We start from the raw sequence: 17,548 nt of genomic DNA on the forward strand, positions 1-17,548 counted from the left end.
TCATTAATTAGGGAATACTACAAAAGACAGTGTGTCCCCTGAGAAAAGAAGACCCAGCTGTTGGATTTCCTGAAGGTATAGCACATGACATCTCCTCCCTAATTAGGTTTCTTGATGCTAGGGAAATAGAGGGGCAGTTCCATTCTCCCTGTCTTATTCCACTGTAAAAACAAACCAAAGAATCTGTATCCCCTCCCTTTAACAAAGTCAGTTTTGTATATAAACACAGTTGTTAATACTCAGAAATGACCAAATCCTGTTCCCTTTAAAGTCATTTTGAAATTTTGCCTTTGACTTTAATGAGCACAGGATCTGGCTGGCTCAAATTGTATATTTCACAGTTGATTGCTATATGACTAATATATAACTTGTGTCTTAGGACAGTGGTTCTTAACCTTTCCAGACTTCTGTACCCCTTTCAGGAGTCTGATTTGTCTTGTGTACCGCAAGTTTCACCTCACTTAAAAACTCTCTGGCTGCCCAGCTCTGAAGGCAGTGCTGCCGCCAGCAGTAGTGCAGAAGTAAGAGTGGCAATACCATACTGTGACCCCCTTACTTCTGCGCTGCTGCTGGTGGCAACGCTGCCTTCAGAGCTGGGCGTCTGGAAATTGGGGGCTACTAGCTGGGGCGTTCGTGCTGTTTGCCATGCGGGAGGACTATTTTTTTAATCTTGCTCCTGTCCCGCCCTGCAATACCCACTCCACCCGCTCTGACATGGTTTGTTGAATTTTTATCCCTCTTCCTCTGTTATCGCAGCGGTACATGGGGGATCCCTGTCCTGCTTCAGGGTTCTAGAGCCTGTTGTAAAACTAGGCAAATAAGATGAGTTGGCATACTGCTTGGAAGATTTCTGCGTACCCCCAGGGGTACAGGTACCCTGATAGAAAACTGTCTTAGGAGATCTGAATTTAATGCAATGTGGGGAACCAAGGGCTATTTTCAAAAATAGGTGCTTAAAGTTAGGGTCCTAAATCCATATGTAGTCACCTAAATGTGGACTTAGGCATCTAGCTTTAGACACCTATTTCTTGAAAATCTTGGCTGATATTTTAAAAAAGTTTCTCAGCTTTTTCTTATCAGTTTACTGAATATATGAGTCATATAAACAAGATCACATTTTATTTCCCATTTGAAAAAATGTGTGATACAGCTTATCACTTTGAGTCCATTTCAGCTGCCTTTACCTTTTATTGCTGCTGAATAAATTAGAATGTGGGAGTTGTAAGCGCACATCCCTCCAATGAAGCTGTTTACATTCCTAAGTTGCATTTCGGGTTTTTTTGCTATTGTAGCGTGCAGTTCTTTGCATGTTCTAATTTGCCATGACGTGGTCAGTGCAGTTTCCTTCCTGTAGCTTGCAAGCCTGTGCTAGAGATAAGGATACATTTACAGTACATTTTAAAAAGAGAGGCTGCTTAGTGTGAGAACTCAATGGCTTTCTGGATTTTAGAAGGATTAATTAAAAAAGAGTATGTATTTGTTTTATCTAGTTTATGCTTTAGGAGTTAACCAAGATACAGTGAATCATCCATTTAACTGGCAAAATAACAACTTTTCAAAAGTGGACCAGCAAATGAGGAGGAGAAAACAATAGTACCTGATGTATCCAATAACTTATTAGATCGCTCTGGGATTGTATATTTGCCTTGAATTTTCTCTTAGATACATGTGTTCATTAACAAGTATGGGAGCTGAATGCTGTGTATCAAGTGAAAAATAAAATGTCAGTAGCTATTGTATTTAAACCTTTTTTGTTTTTACTTGTCAGTATGCTACCCTTATTTTAATCTGATACACTTTGAAATTAATGTCCAACTTGGTGAAGCAAACTGAACGGTTTATGAAGCACACTAAATTAAACATGTTCTTATCTGTAAAAATAAGATCTCTAAAGATATGGGAGTGTCTGACTTTATGTGATGTAGATTTGGATCTCTTTATCACTTGGAACAAACTTTTATGGCTGTGCTGTACAGTTAACGCAACTGCTTATTCATTGTAATATTTTTGTTTTTCAGGGGTGAAAGGTTATCTATCTGAGGACAACATTTCAGGAAAAGTTTCCCCGGGTTTGTTTATCTTTGAGCAGGGAAGAACCCAGGACGATTGGCTGTCCAGGAATTATTGTCCCAGACACTTGATTCATTTCATAATCTTGTTTTCCTGCCTGACTGGATCTTGGAAACCGTCTCCATTCCTTTACATTTAAGAGCATTTTTTTTCTTTTGTGGAACTGAGACCTGGGAATGCTTTATTATGGCAGCAGTTGTACAACAGAATGAGCTCGTGTTTGAATTTGCCAGCAACGTCATGGAGGATGAGCAACAGGTATGAGATAAAAAAAAAAAAAAGAAGCTATGTTAGTTTGTCAGTGATGCACGTATTCTAAAAATATCAGAAAACATGTCGCCCTCTTTTTTTTTTTTGTAAACTAAGCATTGAGATCATTATTACCACAGAAAATGTTTGCACTGTTTCGAAAGGTCACTGTTGCTTCATGCAGTGTGTGTGTGTGTGAACAAAGCAGAAAATAGCTCAAGCGCTCGGTGGTCATCGCCTTGTGACTTCTATGATATTGAAGAGACCATTTCTTCATTGTTAACAGATCTGTGCCAGTAGATCCCACTGGTTGATGCAGAATTCCAAAGCCCTAGTATTTAGCAGTCTTTTTAACCCTTCCAATACACTTGGGTAAGATGATAAATATGGGGAGCCTGCTACTCCACAGATGGCCAGAAACACTACCAGGAGGTTATCTTGGATACTGTATGTTCTTGACGGGTTATTTTCTGAACTGTATCATTAAAGGGTTTTGTCAGCTACTCAAAAATGCAACTAGCGATTTAAACTCCAATAATTTATTTAGGCTAGTGTCTGTCACATTACCAAAAAAAAAACCCTCCATCCCCTTCAAACCATTCTCTCAATTAGTTATTTAAGCCAGGCCCTGTGTCTAAATGATGTAAAATGTGCCTTGACACTATAGTGAAGGATTCCTTAAATGCAAATGATAATAATCCATGCTTATGGAGGGACGAAGGCAACTGCTCTTAAGAGATTTCAAATGCCTGTTAAAGGTAAGCTTTGTATTTGTTAGTAAGAAATTTAGCAATGCAGTATTACAGGGAGGCAGTTTTCAAAATGCTGCTGAACACGGTTACTGTCTGTCCGGGTCATAATATCTTTTAAAATTTGGGGGGGAAAAGCACCTACCTATCCCTTCTCCTTCTACATTACTTCTGGTTTTGTAATCATGTTTCTGGCTTTTTTTTTTTTTTTTTTTATTAACATGACCTACATAAAGGGCTGTGATTGGCTAACATCTGCTGTCACTTACTGTCACATGCTTCCAATGAAACTGAATGTGAACTGCTTACTCAATTTTGGGTGGAAGTTCTGGCAATGTAACTTCCTTCCCTGTATTTTTCCAGAGTTCATGACAGCCCAGGGATTCAAATATTGGAATTCCATAAACTTAGTGGAAAGCAAGCCTTATTTATTAGCATTATTTATTGTTGTTCTCACTTTCCCAGCCAATGGGAGAGGAGAATGCTGAGAAAGTAAAGGATGCTTCATTCCAACTTCATAGAGAAGAAATCTGGCATGTTTTTGCTCTGTTTAGATATGTTTTGATTTAGACAAATGGCAATAGGCATAAAATATAAAGAACATGATCAAATATTTCAAGAGGGCAGTATAAACCTCCCGTAAGAGTTCTTCAGCCTCAGAACAAATGCCTCCCTGGCATTCATTTTGGAAGCCCAATAAATCCTACTCTAGAAATAGCCTAGGAAAACAGTCTTGTCACATGCCCTAAAAGTAACCCAATTAAGGCTGTGACAGACTAATGGGAAAAAGTGAACTCTATAACGCCAAGGACCACTCAGTGAGAATACCTTGCTGCAAGTTCTTTCCAAACCTGGGGGTTCTTAGCTCAATTGCAAGAGATGAGGATAAATCTAGAGGTGGCTGATTTATGAGAATGAATCTTATAAAAAGGGACATTCTTCTTCAGAAAAATGTCTGAGTGGTTAAAGTGGAAATTGAATATGGGCGTGTCATATTATTTTTGTTACCAAAAAAAAAATGCTGTATTAGAATGTATAAATCAGAGGGATCATGTGGTAAGACCAGGGAGGTAGTTAATTTTATACAGAGTTGTTAAGGGTTTTGATTTCTGTGATGGATAAAATTGATATTTCTGCTTATTTGTCCAGAACTGACAATTAGAAAGTTGTAGCCCTGAAAATATTTTTATTGGTCTAACAAAGATCTTTTTTCTAGCTGAGCTTTGAGTATTGGTTTCACCCAATTTAATTTTTTAAAAATTATTTTTGCTGTGTTTTTGAAAATTAGAATTTAGGATTGAAACAATATAAGGAACTTTCCTGTTTTAATAGCTCTTAACACGTAGTTTAGAGACCATTTTCTGTCTGGAATTTAGAGAGGGAGACTGTTTCAGAGAAAGTTTCAGTATCTAGAGTCTGGCTGTTTTCAGTACTTTTGGGAAGTCATAACTCATTCTTCTTTTCTTTCTTTTGTTATTGTCTTACTTCAACTCTTAAAATCAACTTATGAGTCATCTATTTGCAAACTTAACCCAGCTCAGCCAGTGTCAGATGGTGCTAGAGGTGGGATTTGAATGACTCCACATGAACAGGAAATATGATTTCTTCCCTTACCAGCTTTGTCCATTTCTGTTTAGGAAATACTGATATATATATTTTGCTTTCTCAATGGCCCTTTTTGGAGTGTGCAAGTGTGACCATGCACAAATAGCATAAAAACTTCTTCTGTGCTTACTCTACTAATAGGATTACAGACTCTGTTGCTACACAGAACAGATCCTGCTTAAATAGGGATGATTCTGTTTTTGCATGGAGTACCATCAGTCTGAAACTAGGCTGCACCTTCTAGAGCAGGGGTGGGCAAACTTTTTGGCCCAAGGGCCACATCTGGGTATGGAAATTGTATGGTGGGCCTTGAATGCTCACAAAATTGGGGTTGGGGTGCGGGAGGGGGTGAGGGCTCCAGCTGAGGTTGTGGGCTCTGGGATGGGGCTGGGGATGAGGGGTTGAGGGTGTAGGAGGGTGCTCTGGGCTGGGACTGAGGGGTTTGAGGGCAGGAGGGGGATCAGGGCTGGGGCAGGGGACTGGGGCACAGGAGGGGGTCAGAGGTGCAGGCTCCAGGTGGCACTTACCTCAAGCAGCTCCCAGAAGCAGCGACATGTCCCTCATCCTACACAGAGGTGCAGCCAGGCAGCGCTGCACACTGCCCCGTCCACAGGCACTGCCCCTGCAGCTCCCATTGTGAGCATTCCCGGCCAATGTGAGCTGTGAGAGTGACACTTGGGGTGGGGGTGCTGTGCGGAGCCCCCTGGATGCCCCTACGTGTAGGAGCCGGAGGAGGGGACATGCTACTACTTCCACGGCACATACAGAGCGGGGCAAGCCCCCAACCCCGCTCCCTCGCGAGAGCTCGAGGGCCGGATTAAAACATCTGGAGGGCCGGATGTGGCCCGCGGGCCGTAGTTTGCCCACCCCTGTCCTAGAGGCTCCAATGCTGGCAGATATGGTCCCTAGCACAGTTCCTGCCTGTGGCACATAATAGTCTGGTCTCCCAGGGGCTGTGATACTTTGGTCTAATTTTGGTTGTTGGGTGGTGGTGATGTCTTTCTGTATGGCACAGACCATGCTAGATGACATGTTGGTCTTTTCTGGTCTTACTCTATGACTCCTCTCTCTCTCTCTCTGTCTCTCTCTCAATTTCTCCCTCCCCCCATTCCTTCACTGCCTTTCAATTGGTTAGGAAGTTCCATCCTTGAAACAGTTGCATTTTGGCGGCCACAGTACTTTCCCAAGGGTATACTAGGTCTGGCAGTGTTTGGGGATCAGACCTGGTGCTATCCCTGACAAGGTCTTTATGCCCTGACTGCCACTTTTGGCCCTTCACACTCCTCCACAAGGAAGGGAGGACCTCAGAGGGTTGGCCTGTCAATTGTTTTGAGATGCCATGGCAAAGATTCACAGAACAGTGCAGTCAAGTTTGTGGGGACTGATTTTCTCCACCTTTTGGCCCAATTCCAGTCCGCTTTCAGTAGTCTCCTTTACTTTGTGGATGGCCACTTCCTCTCTCCCCTCTCAACTCCAGTGTCAGAGGGCCTCTGGATCGGGCAATAAATTTTACTCTCTATCTCCATGCAAAGTATCTTTCAGACAGATTCTCAGTCCCTTTCCCACTTTCCTGATGATCTGGCTGTGGGTCAGTTTAGAAGGATGGATTGTCTTTGACAGGGCTGATGGAACTGAAGTCAGTTTCTGTATGAGGAGGACTCCCATATTCAGAAAGCTCCTAGGAAGTCATGGTTCAGGTCTCCCTTCATGGGCTTCCGGTTACATGGGGAGCACACTGCATTTATCTGCTCCTGAGAAGCTGCTGTGAGACCTTTTTATCTCTCATGTGCCAAGGTGTGCTGGACACCTTGTCAGAAGCTCACTCTTCTGATTTCACAGGCAGTCTCCATCAAGGAAGGAGAGGATCTCTGACTTAGTAATTCTATCAGACTTCTTCTGCCATTCATAATTTGTACAAGATTGTTCTTGTGACTAAAATAACACAACTACTTGTAGTCTCAATTTTCTATTCTATCCAAGTACTTTTCCTCCAGTTATATTATTGAGACAGGTATGTAAAATCTGAAATAAAATTGCCTCTTTCTCTTGTCACTTACATATCAGTTTATTTCAATAGAAGCTTCCTTAGGGGTGGGGTGGACGAAATTTTATTGATGAAATTTGCAAGTGCAGTCAATGTAAAAAAGTAGTTTTGGCAATAACAAAAGACTCTTTTTACAAAGTTTCATTTTTCACTTAAAGCCTACAAGCGTACATATATTTTCTGTGAGTAATTACAGAATATTTGCTGTGGGCTTTCTATTCTTAATATTGCAGGAAAGAAAACCTTTACTTTGCATCTTATGAGTATGCAAACCCAAAAAGTGGTGATCGTGTTTTTTTTTAAATGCCACTAAAACTGTTGCTGATTTTTACTCCTACTCTTCTAGGATTATAATTTATTTAAATCAACTTCACTTACCATATGACAGCATGGCTATTACTAATAATTTTCTGTATCCTCCAGATCACTTTTTCATTACGTTCACCTTTTCCTCCCTGAATCGCGTGTCACTAAGCTCTTCAAATAGTTATTTAAGCATAGGGCAAAACTAAGAATTATCCTAATAGTGTCTTTTGGCACTGTATAAATTACTGTGATGGGATATGCACTGTAGTAGTAACCATATCGATCCCAAGATATTTGAGAGAGGTGGGTGAGGTAATATTTTCTATTGGACCAACTTCTATAGGTGACAGAGATGTTGGGGATACTTAGTTAAACTACCATAGTGGGTGTATTCAGGACACTAGTCCCCAGGCATGGTCAGAACACAATTGTAGGTTGTACTAAACCACGTTCCTGAGCAGTCCTACAGATTGCTAAAATTCAAGGCTGCAGTAGAGTTCAGTAACACTGTCAAAATATGATTCAGTCCTGTTGGTAGTGCAAGACTGAAGATGTTTTAAAAATGAACAGATTACTGACCTATTGTATCTAGGTTCCACAGCACTTTTACTTCTGCTGTGCAGTGTAGATGGGACCTTAGAAAGCTCTGGACAAGAATTTCATTTACGCAAAACTTGTTTCTAAATTTGTAAACACTCTTCCTTGTTTTTAGTAAAAAGTGTTTCTTTGGATTTGTTCTTCTGAAGCAAAGTAATTATTTAAAACCTACTCCCTTGAAGAATAACAATATAGTTCACTTGCTTTCTTTGTTCAGGGGTTCTCAAACTGGGGGTGGTGACCTCTCAGGGGGTTGCGAGGTTATTACATGGGGGGGTCGCAAACTGTCAGCCTCCACCCCTAACCCCGCTTCTCCTCCAGCATTTATAATAGTGTTAAATATTTTTAAAGTGTTTTTAATTTATAAGGGGGGTTAAACTCACAGACTTACTGTGTGAAACGGGTCACCAATACAAAAGTTTGAGAACCGCCTTAGTTGATGCCTTAGTTCCTGTTTCTGAGGAGGCTGAGGTAGTGGCACAAAATTAGGTCATTAGAGAGAGAGCATGTTGAGCCAGAACCATTTTTATAGAGAAGGGTGCTAATGAGAAGGGCTGGCTTTATGGGCAAATAAAGTAAGCAACATTTTCAGCTACCAAGCTAGTGCAACAGCAGAACCCTAAGGGAAGGAACACCTCACTATCAACGAATTTGTTTCTAACAGGACTGGTAGAGGAGACTGACTGTTTAAGGCTTTTTTTCCTCCTCACCCTCTTTGCCATCCCCATTCCAGCATCTTGAGCTTCCCCCTTGTTTGGTTTGGGGGTCCCACCATTCATAAGGCCTACTCAGCAATGTTGAAAACATATAAGCTCTACTCTGGGAAGAACGTTTAGAAGCTATTCTAGCTAACATAGTTTCCCTTGAATGTAGGTGGCACTTCATAATTTAGGGATTCATGCATTACTTTTCATAATTGTAATCCAAGACTTTCGTTCAAATCTAGAGAAAATATTTTTCCTGTGTAAACATGGCATGACCTTCAAATCCTGATAATTTAGGAGGAGTTTACGTTTAACCATTGAAATGTTCAGAATTAGCAAATGATATGAGAGGATGTGGCATATTGCATATCTAGGTAGGACTGGTAGCACTGTCTATTATTAAGGTTGCGCCACACTTCTCACTACAAAGCCCTGTTTTCAGCTGCTTATAGCTAGGCTTGGAAGGATTAGATTTTTGTTGGTAACTGTCGATTTCACTTTACACACACAGATGGATGAAAAAATATTTCCATTGTTAATAATTGAAATTTACAGATAGGCAAAGTAAGAAAAATGCTGCTTGAGAACCTGCTTGGTTTAAGGATATTTACTTTGTATATTTTGACATGTGATATTGAAATTTTTGTTTTTAAAGGCTATAAAAGTTTAACTTTTTTTATCTCAATGCCTGCTGTCCTTAAATAATTATCTGACTCCCTATTTTTTGATCCCCGCCATAATTTCTTGCAACTTTGAAAATTTAAATAGATAAATATATGGAAAAATGCTTAAAAATAAACATTGATATTATCCATCAAAACTATATATAAAAAAAATTTGAATTCTGCCAAGCTAACTTATAACTTTCCCAAACATTACGTTTTTGGGCTCAAATTTTCCATGCTGGGTGTCTGCCTTGGACTCATTTTTTAATTTCAGCCAAATGATTCAACCATTTCTGAGAATGAGGTGAAGGAAAAATAAGTTGGTTTGCTCATGTTAAAAAGTTTTCATGGCCTTTGCTTTAAAAAGCTCTGATACCTCACGCTTTGGGTCACAGACTTGAAATGTGGGAGGGGGATGCCTTTGTGTCAGGCAACCTTAATTGTGGCATTTTAAATGTTTTGAGTGCTTGACTTTTCAACCTTAATACTCTTTTAACATTTTTTTTCACCATGTTTTCACAATACGCTTCTGTCTTGGTATTGGTTATATTGGGGAATCTCAAACTTTTTCATATCCTGGACCACATCTTAATAGTGCGATTGTCTCTTGGAGATCATTTACCCTCAAGTTCATGATCACATAACACCCTGGGGCAAATAAAGCAATTTCAAACTCATAGAAAGAATTGGACTTTACCTCTTTTTCATATGTTATTTTGTCCCTTTGTCTTTTTTGCTTTTCATTTCAACTCCCCTCATAGCTGTTGTGGAAACAAATAGACACAAAACCATGTGACCAGCCAGATCTCTGAAGACCAACAGTGGTTTATTGGCCAAAGTTTGAGAACCTGCAGGGTAGATTACTGGTTAGTTTCTATATAGTCTTGTGCGATTAAGAAAATTAGTTGACTTGGTTCTTAAATGGGATAATAGTTTTGTGAGCCATTCTGATATAATATTAATAATGCAGACTGATTGTGATTGACTCACATGAGAGCACACCTTTGGGGTTCATTAATAAGTCTTAGTGAAGCTCATTATTCTACAGAACTGCTTAGCAGCAGTCATCTTTTCTGATGCTATGACTTTGTGCCCTTTCTCTCTTGGAGTCACTCTTGTTCAGACTCGCCCCTCCTCAGCTCTAACCTGTTCACTTCCTAATTTTTGCAGAACTGCCAGAGGGGTCTTACCTAGGTCTCTTTTTTGACTATTTTATTGGTCTTTTAGAAGTTATTTTATTTTGATTCCTGTATTTTGAGGAACTTACTTGCTGAACTTCCATAATGGGCTTTTGTGTATACTGATCTCTTAACTCACTGTAGAAGCCCACTGAAATATATTAGGCATTTTATTTAATTTGAGTCTTATTACCCATTTACAACAATTGTTTTTGGAACAATTTTTTAAAAACTACTGAATGACTTAAAATACTAATTCCTGCCTTTCAAAACTTTTAATGGCACCTGGTGTTACCAATAATTCCCTCCCTGGATTTTTGCTGAGAGGTACTTGACCTTATAGCCATCATTTGTATTGAACCATTGGCTTGGAATATATTTTATTTTTCTTGCACTTGAACTGTGTGCAGTGATCAGATTATGACCTCAATCATAAGATTTTTTTCTTGAATGGTTAAAAAAATGGCTTGAACTAGGTACAAATCTACATACTCTACTCTTCTGAAGTGTATGTTAGCCCTAAGTCCACCCACACTGTTTTGTTTACAGAAGGACCCACTCACAGAACCTTTCTTTTAATTTGTCAAATTAATAGTGTTCTATGTTTTTGTAGTATGGAGATTGCTGAAAAAAATCTTGGCTTATTTGTGACAAACTGTGCTACCATCAGCTAGTGAATCTCTTCCTGCAGATGACCTTTTAGAAGATTAGCTGTAGAAAACTTTTCTCTGTTGTAACATTCACTTTCTGAAAACCTCTTCCTGTTGGGGGACAGCCTTTTGAAAGAATGTTTGTCTTCTAATTATTGTTGCTTGGCTTGATATGTTTCTGATTCTCCAGCTGCTTCATTTCTTTTATTTCTGACACGATAAAAATGTAGAGGGTGGGGTGATGACAGAGTGGATACTGCAGTGGAGAGGGAGGGACAGAGCAGCTTCAAATTAATAGAACCATAGGAATTAATTGGAAAACATCTCCCTCCCTTCTCCTCCTCCAGCCAGTGCAGTTATCCCCTACAATGTTTTCTAATCCTCTGCCCAGACCATTTTTTTAAGTACAGTTTTACTCTGAAAAGTGACTCTGTAAAAATGTTTTCATGGGGATATACATTAATTGTTTCTCAATTATTTCTGTAATAAATATGCTTGCTCAGTACAAAGTAATCCTTTTAGAAATTCTAATGATTATTTTGCTATGTGACCACCTTCTGCAGCTGTGCCAATTAGCATGTTGAAGGATTGCTGGTTGATTGATATTTGTTCCTGACAACCTAATGTTCTAGTAACACTTTATAGATGTTTTAAGATTGAAATATTCTAGATAGACAAACATTTTAGTTCTGAAATAATCTAAATAGTTTTCTTTTAATACTCCTTTTTCATAGCTTGGTGATCCATCCATTTTCCCTGCTGTCATTGTGGAACATATTCCTAGTGGAGACCTCCTGCACAATTATTCTGGCTTAGCTTGCGTTGATGAATCCAGTGACATGATTACTGAGAGTTCCCTGGATGTTGCAGAAGAGCAAATAATAGAAGATGATGACATCACCCTTACAGGTTTGTTACAGAAATATTTCTGTATAGTGTGGCAGAGGCTTATGGTGACAAACGTTTTCATGACAAAGAGCAAAATCAACCAAAGTTCTGCCCATACCAAGTAAGGAAGAAATGTATAGGACTATACTATGTTCTTTGTTATAAAGTAAACAATGTTCTGTCTAAATTGTGTTTCGACAAAAAAAGGGTTATCAACTTAAGGAAAATGTGTCTGCTCTCTGTGGAAAATTTTGGACTTTCTGCTTAAATTTCTGCTTAAATGTTTTTTAATCAGTTCTGTTTGCCACATTACTAAGAAGAAAGCACTTTTGAGTTGTAATTTAGCAATATATTCAGTGTCTTTTACTTTCTGATATTAAAGGTTGATTAAAGTTTATTTGTCCTGCGTTAAATGAACAATAGTACAAATACAAGCCCCAGAAATGTGGTTTCAAACTCCAGTAAAAGTATTCTAAAAATGACAGTGATTTTGTTTTATTTGAAACATATGAATTGCAAAAAGTTGTTTATACCCAATTTTAAAATTGCAGTGAGCCATGTTAGTCAGAGTAAGGAAATTAAAAAGTTTAAGGTTCTAGCAACAGGGGTAACCCCACATTGTTACACATTGTTGTGTGTCTTATGGTTTGCATTTTATAGATGGATGCTACACATTTTACCAGGAAAACAACAACAGAGAGCATGGGATGTACGCAATGTGGCAAAGTTATGATGCTGTTGGAAAAATAAGCAGCAAAGCTCCCCCGCACACCACCCCTCACCCCCAACCACTTAATACTGTTAATTCTGGTTCCCCAAAATGCATCAAGAAAACATGAGATGGAGCAAGTAGAAAAGATTTTCTTAAACTAGAATACTTTTTTTGAGTGCTATTAATGCTGTACAGTAAAAAGAAGACAACACAGATACCACCCCCTAAGGTATATCTACGCTGCAAAAAAAAATCTGTGTTTGTAACACAGATTAGCTAATCCTGGTTAAAGTGGCAATGAAGACATGGTAACTCAACTTTTACCTCAGTTTAGTAGCTCCAGTTCTAGCTCAGGCTGCTCTTTAGGCTTGAATTTGAGCTGTTGAGCTGAGTTGCTGTGTCTTGACTGCCATTTTAACCCAAGTTAAGAACACATCTTCTTTGAGTGCTTGCTCATGTCAATTCCAAGTAGGTGTGTGCACACTGCGTGCACAGTCACCGGAAGGTTTTTCCCCTAGCGGTACCGTCGGCTCAGCTCAGGCCCCCCTTGGATTTTCCCCGCATATAGGGTGCTACCAACCCGCCGCAACTCCAGTTCCATCTTACTGCCAGTGATGGTTGTTGGAGCGTTCTCTTCTCTCTTGTTTTCGAATGATCCCCTAGTGTACTCGTCGTCCCTACCTGAAAATAGTTTCAATGGTTAGTTAATGGTTTTTAGTAGAGTGTCGTGTAGTGTTTGAACCTCATCCCCTTGTTAGCTGGGGTTCTCTTCTCCGTTCCCTTCTCCTGCCTGGGGCGGGGCATGCCTCGGTTCCAGAAGTTTAAGCCATGTAGGGTCTGCCAAAAGCTGATGCCAAAGGGCGACCCACACAGGTCCTGCTTAAAGTGCCTGGGAGAATCCCACCAGACAGATAGATGCAAGATTTGCAGAGGATTCTGCCTCCACACTAAGAAGGAAAAGGACCACAGGCCCTGCGGCCACAGTCAAAGTTGGCCTCATGGACCTGGCACTGGGTACTTCAGCATCAGTGTGTAGCGCACTTGCTTCAACCAGGAGTCCTTTTCATGGCGATCTCTCTGTCGCCTCAGATGGACAAGCCCCGTTCAGGGCCAGAGAGCTCTATCGCAGTGCCGACGTCACACTCTCACTGCAGGTACTCAAGTCTCTTTAGTGGTGGCTCAATCCGCGAGTGGTGTGTGCAGGGATCCTCATCTCCAAACCGTATCCCTCGCTGAGTCTGGTTACCAACATGTCGGTGATGGGGTGAAGAGTGCACCTGGGAGAGCTCAGAACTCAGGGCCTCTGGTCCCAAGTGGAGCTGTCGCTTCACATCAACGTCAGGGAGCTGAGAGCAATTCATCTGGCGTGCCAGACCTTCCAAGCTCATTTGAAAGGGAGATGCATATCAATCTTGACAGACAATACAGCACAACAGCAATGTTTTATATAAACAGACAGGGTGGAGCACGCTCCTTTCCCCTATGTCAGGAAGCTCTAAAGCTCTGGGATTTCTGCATAGCTCACTCAATACTCCCAGATCTCAAAACGAGCTGGCAGACCATCTCAACAGATTCTTCCACAAGCACAAGTGGTCCATTCGGCCGGACACAGTGAACAACATTTTCCAACTGTGGGGAGTTCCCCAGATCGACTTGTTCGCCACAAAGAGCAACAGGAAGTGCCTGCAGTTCTGCTCCTTCCTGAATCACAGTCTGGGCTCACGTGCAGACACGTTCCTCTTTCCCTGGAAGGACCACCTGTTCTATGTGTTCCCACCTATCCCACTTGTCCAGAAGATTCTTCTCAAGATCCAGAGGGAAGGAGCCTCAATGATACTCATAGCACCAGCCTGGCCCTGCCAGCACTGGTACACCATGCTTCTGGAGCTGTCAATGGACACCCTAATCACCCTGCCTTTATTTCCGGACCTGATCACCCAGCACCACAGCCGGCTCCAGCATCCCAATCTCGAGTCTCTCCACCTCATGGCTTGGAAGCTGCATAAACCTGGTAGAGCTCACATACTCAGATCCTGTTTGGGAGGTTCTCCTTGGCAGTAGGAAACCATCCATCACGTCGACCTACTTGGTCAAGTGGAAGAGATTCTTGATCTGGTGTTCGCAGAGTTGTACCTCTCCAATGCAATCATCAATTCCCTTTATCTTGGACTATCTGCTACATTTAAAGCAGCTTGTAACCCTGCCACCATTTCAGCATTCCACCCAAAAGTGGCAGACCGCTCAATCTTTGCTAACCTGATGGTGGGTTGTTTTCTTAAAAGGACTGGACAGGTTATACCCGCAAGTTCGGCAACCAGCCCCAACTTGGGACCTTAATCTGGTGCTTTCGAGGCTGATGGGGCTTCCATTCGAGCCCTTAGAAACATGCTCATTACTCTATCTGTCATGGAAGGTGGCTTTCCTTGTCACAATAACTTCAGTTAGAAGGGTGTCTGAGCTCAAGTCCTTCACATCCGACCCTCCTTATACCATCTTTTACAAAGACAAAGTGCAGCTTTGGCTGCATCCAGCCTTTCTCCCTAAAGTCATCTCTCAATTTCATGCCAATCAAGACATTTTTCTTCCAGTCATTTTCTCTGAGCCTCAGGCTAACTGCTGGGAGCAGAGGCTCCACTCCCTATACATTCGGTGGGCATTGACCTTTTATATCAAGCAAACAAAGCCGTTTTGTAAATTGAACCAGCTGTTTGTCGCGGTAACGGACAAGATGAAGGGCCTTCAGCTGTCCTCTCAAAGGATATCATCGTGGATCACGTCCTGTGTCCGAGCATATCATGATTTAGTAAAGATCCCTTCCCCTGTGCTAATGCACATTCTATTAGAGCACAGGCCTCCTTGGCATTCCTGGCCTAGGTCCCAATTCTGGAGATCTGTGGAGCGGCGATGTGGTCCTCAGTCTACACTTTTACTTCTCATTATGCCATTACCCTGCATGCCAGGGATGATGCAGCATTCAGCAGAGTGGTGCTTCAATCAGTGAGTCCATGAACTCCAACCCCACCTCCTAGGTAAGGCTTGGGAGTCACCTACTTGGAATCAACATGAGCAAGCACTCAAAGAAAAAACGGTTACCTACCTCTCGTAACTGTTGTTTTTCGAAATGTGTTGCTCATGTCCATTCCAAGATCTACCTGCCTTCCCCTCTGTCAGAGTAATCGGGCAAGAAGGAACTGGAGAGGTGGGAGGGCCCATGAAGGTGCGACTCCAGGGGTGCCTGAGCCGACCCAACAGGTACCTCTAGGGGAAAAACCTTTCTGCGACTGTGCATGCTGTGCGCACAAATCTGTTTGGAATGGACATGAGCAACACATCTTGAAGAACAACCATTACGAGAGGTAGGTAATGTTTCCCCCCCCACACACACTTTCAAGGTACCCTACAAGTTTATAGTCTAAATTAGACAAATGGTACATCGCAAGGAAATAGAGCCCTGCAAATCTGTGGATATCCACTTTGTATCTATGCATATCTGCATCCGCAGATGAGGCTATCCATGGACCATGTGTGCGGCTCATATATCGTATATATATACACTTTTTGTATCTGCATAGGGCTCTAGTTGGAAGGTTTCACTCAAAGTAGCGTTAAAATTTTTCTTCGTGCTTTTTATTTTTGTAAAGTTTTTGTTCCTTCTTACGGCTGGGTTCTTGGCTTTGTTTGGAAGTTTTTAGATAAAAGCAGTAGTCTTTGGCACGATGTGAATGATTAGACTTTTGGCATATATGTACTTCTGAATGCCTTTATCCACCTGAGAATGCACTAATAGCCTTGAAATGCTTAAGCCAGTGTGGCTTACTGGTATAAGTATATGCTTAGAAATCTACGAAGTCAGTTTGGAGCACTAACAATACCTCACTTTGAAAACACAGAGGTTCTATATAGAATTATGCCAGAAAAGAATAGCTCAGAAAGCAACAGAGAAAACAAATGTCAGTCTTTTAAGTGGAAGGGTTATTTGCAACAGGACAGGTAGTTCAAATCTTACAGGAAGATATTGAGTATACCAGTCATGCAAAGTAATTCTTCAGCGTGTGTCTGTGAGGCACAGAGAGGGTGGATGTCTTGTTGGAATTTAGATTAAGGTATGAGTAGTGCCTATTCCTGTTTCTTCTTTCTGTGGTGAGGTCCCAGATATGTATCTTGAGGACTTGGTGAATGCCAATAACATCACTTTAAAAGCCTAATCTACCAATCAGAACATGGTTTTGAACCTTGTTTCTATAGTCTAATATTGCTAAATACTGAAGACCTGTCCTAAAATATTTTAGGTTACAAGTGAAATGAGTTTGTTCTTCGTTCTGCCATCAAACTGTTTGTAATGGATGTATGTGCTGTGACAGATTCGAAGAATATAAGAGTGCTGGAAGGCAGGTGTATCAGCCTTCAGAATGAGCAGGCCCTTGTTCCCTGGATAGCCAAACAAAGGCTACTCCAGGCCAATTAAGACACCTGACGCCAATTAACCAGTTAAGGCCGTTAGGCTAATGGAGACAGCTGGAACCAATCAAGGTCCCACTTATACTGTTTAAAAGCTCTCCTTCCAGTGCCCTCTAGGAGGCTGAGGGGAAAGGAGCTGGAGGAGAAGAAGCATTGTTGAATCCTGAGGTAAGGGTGAAGCTAGGAAAAGGGAACCATGGGGGAAGTGGCCCAGGGAATCAAAGCAGTGTCCGTGGTGAAGGGAAAGCCACCAACAGCTGCTACCATTAGGATCCCTGGGCTGGAACCAGGAGCAGAGGGCAAGCCTGGGTTTCCACCCCCACCCCCCCGCCCCATACTCTAAAGTACTGTTGCTTTAAGTCCTTGCTATTTGTATGAACTATTCACACTCTGTAATTGGTCATCTAGTGGTTTTCTTCCTAAATGGTTGACTCCTGAACTCACAAAGAGCATTTAAAATGGCTGTGAACGTTTGTGTGAATCCATATTTAATTAATATTTGTGTGTGAATATGTATCTGCACTAATATTCGTGAAACTGTTTATGTGAACAGTTATGTAAACATTTATTGCTCATTCAATTATTAATGAGAGGTAATAAATACTATATGAGGCTGTGATAGACTCCCCCAGACTTAATGAAAACAGGCAGTCCATTTAGCTGATAGAATGGG

The 17,548-nt window shown here is 41.2% G+C and overlaps 1 protein-coding gene across 21 annotated transcripts in view; it reads left to right on the plus strand.

Annotated features, from left to right (window-relative positions):
* Positions 1 to 17,548, plus strand: part of ELF1 (E74 like ETS transcription factor 1) — a 145,423-nt gene that overhangs the window by 84,942 nt on the left and 42,933 nt on the right. For 19 of the 21 annotated variants that reach the window (XM_043533592.1, XM_037894848.2, XM_043533549.1 and 16 more), the window contains 2 exons: positions 2,019 to 2,328; positions 11,552 to 11,726. In XM_043533592.1, the coding sequence (XP_043389527.1) occupies positions 2,257 to 2,328; positions 11,552 to 11,726 (247 nt within the window). In that variant the 5' untranslated portion in view covers positions 2,019 to 2,256. Of the gene's footprint in view, positions 1 to 16; positions 76 to 1,330; positions 1,470 to 2,018; positions 2,329 to 11,551; positions 11,727 to 17,548 lie in introns of those variants that run through there. The other 2 variants (XM_043533591.1, XM_027823747.3) reach the window with 2 other exon arrangements.

The sequence above is a fragment of the Chelonia mydas genome, chromosome 1 (assembly GCF_015237465.2).
Source record: "Chelonia mydas isolate rCheMyd1 chromosome 1, rCheMyd1.pri.v2, whole genome shotgun sequence".
Taxonomy (NCBI): domain Eukaryota; kingdom Metazoa; phylum Chordata; order Testudines; family Cheloniidae; genus Chelonia; species Chelonia mydas.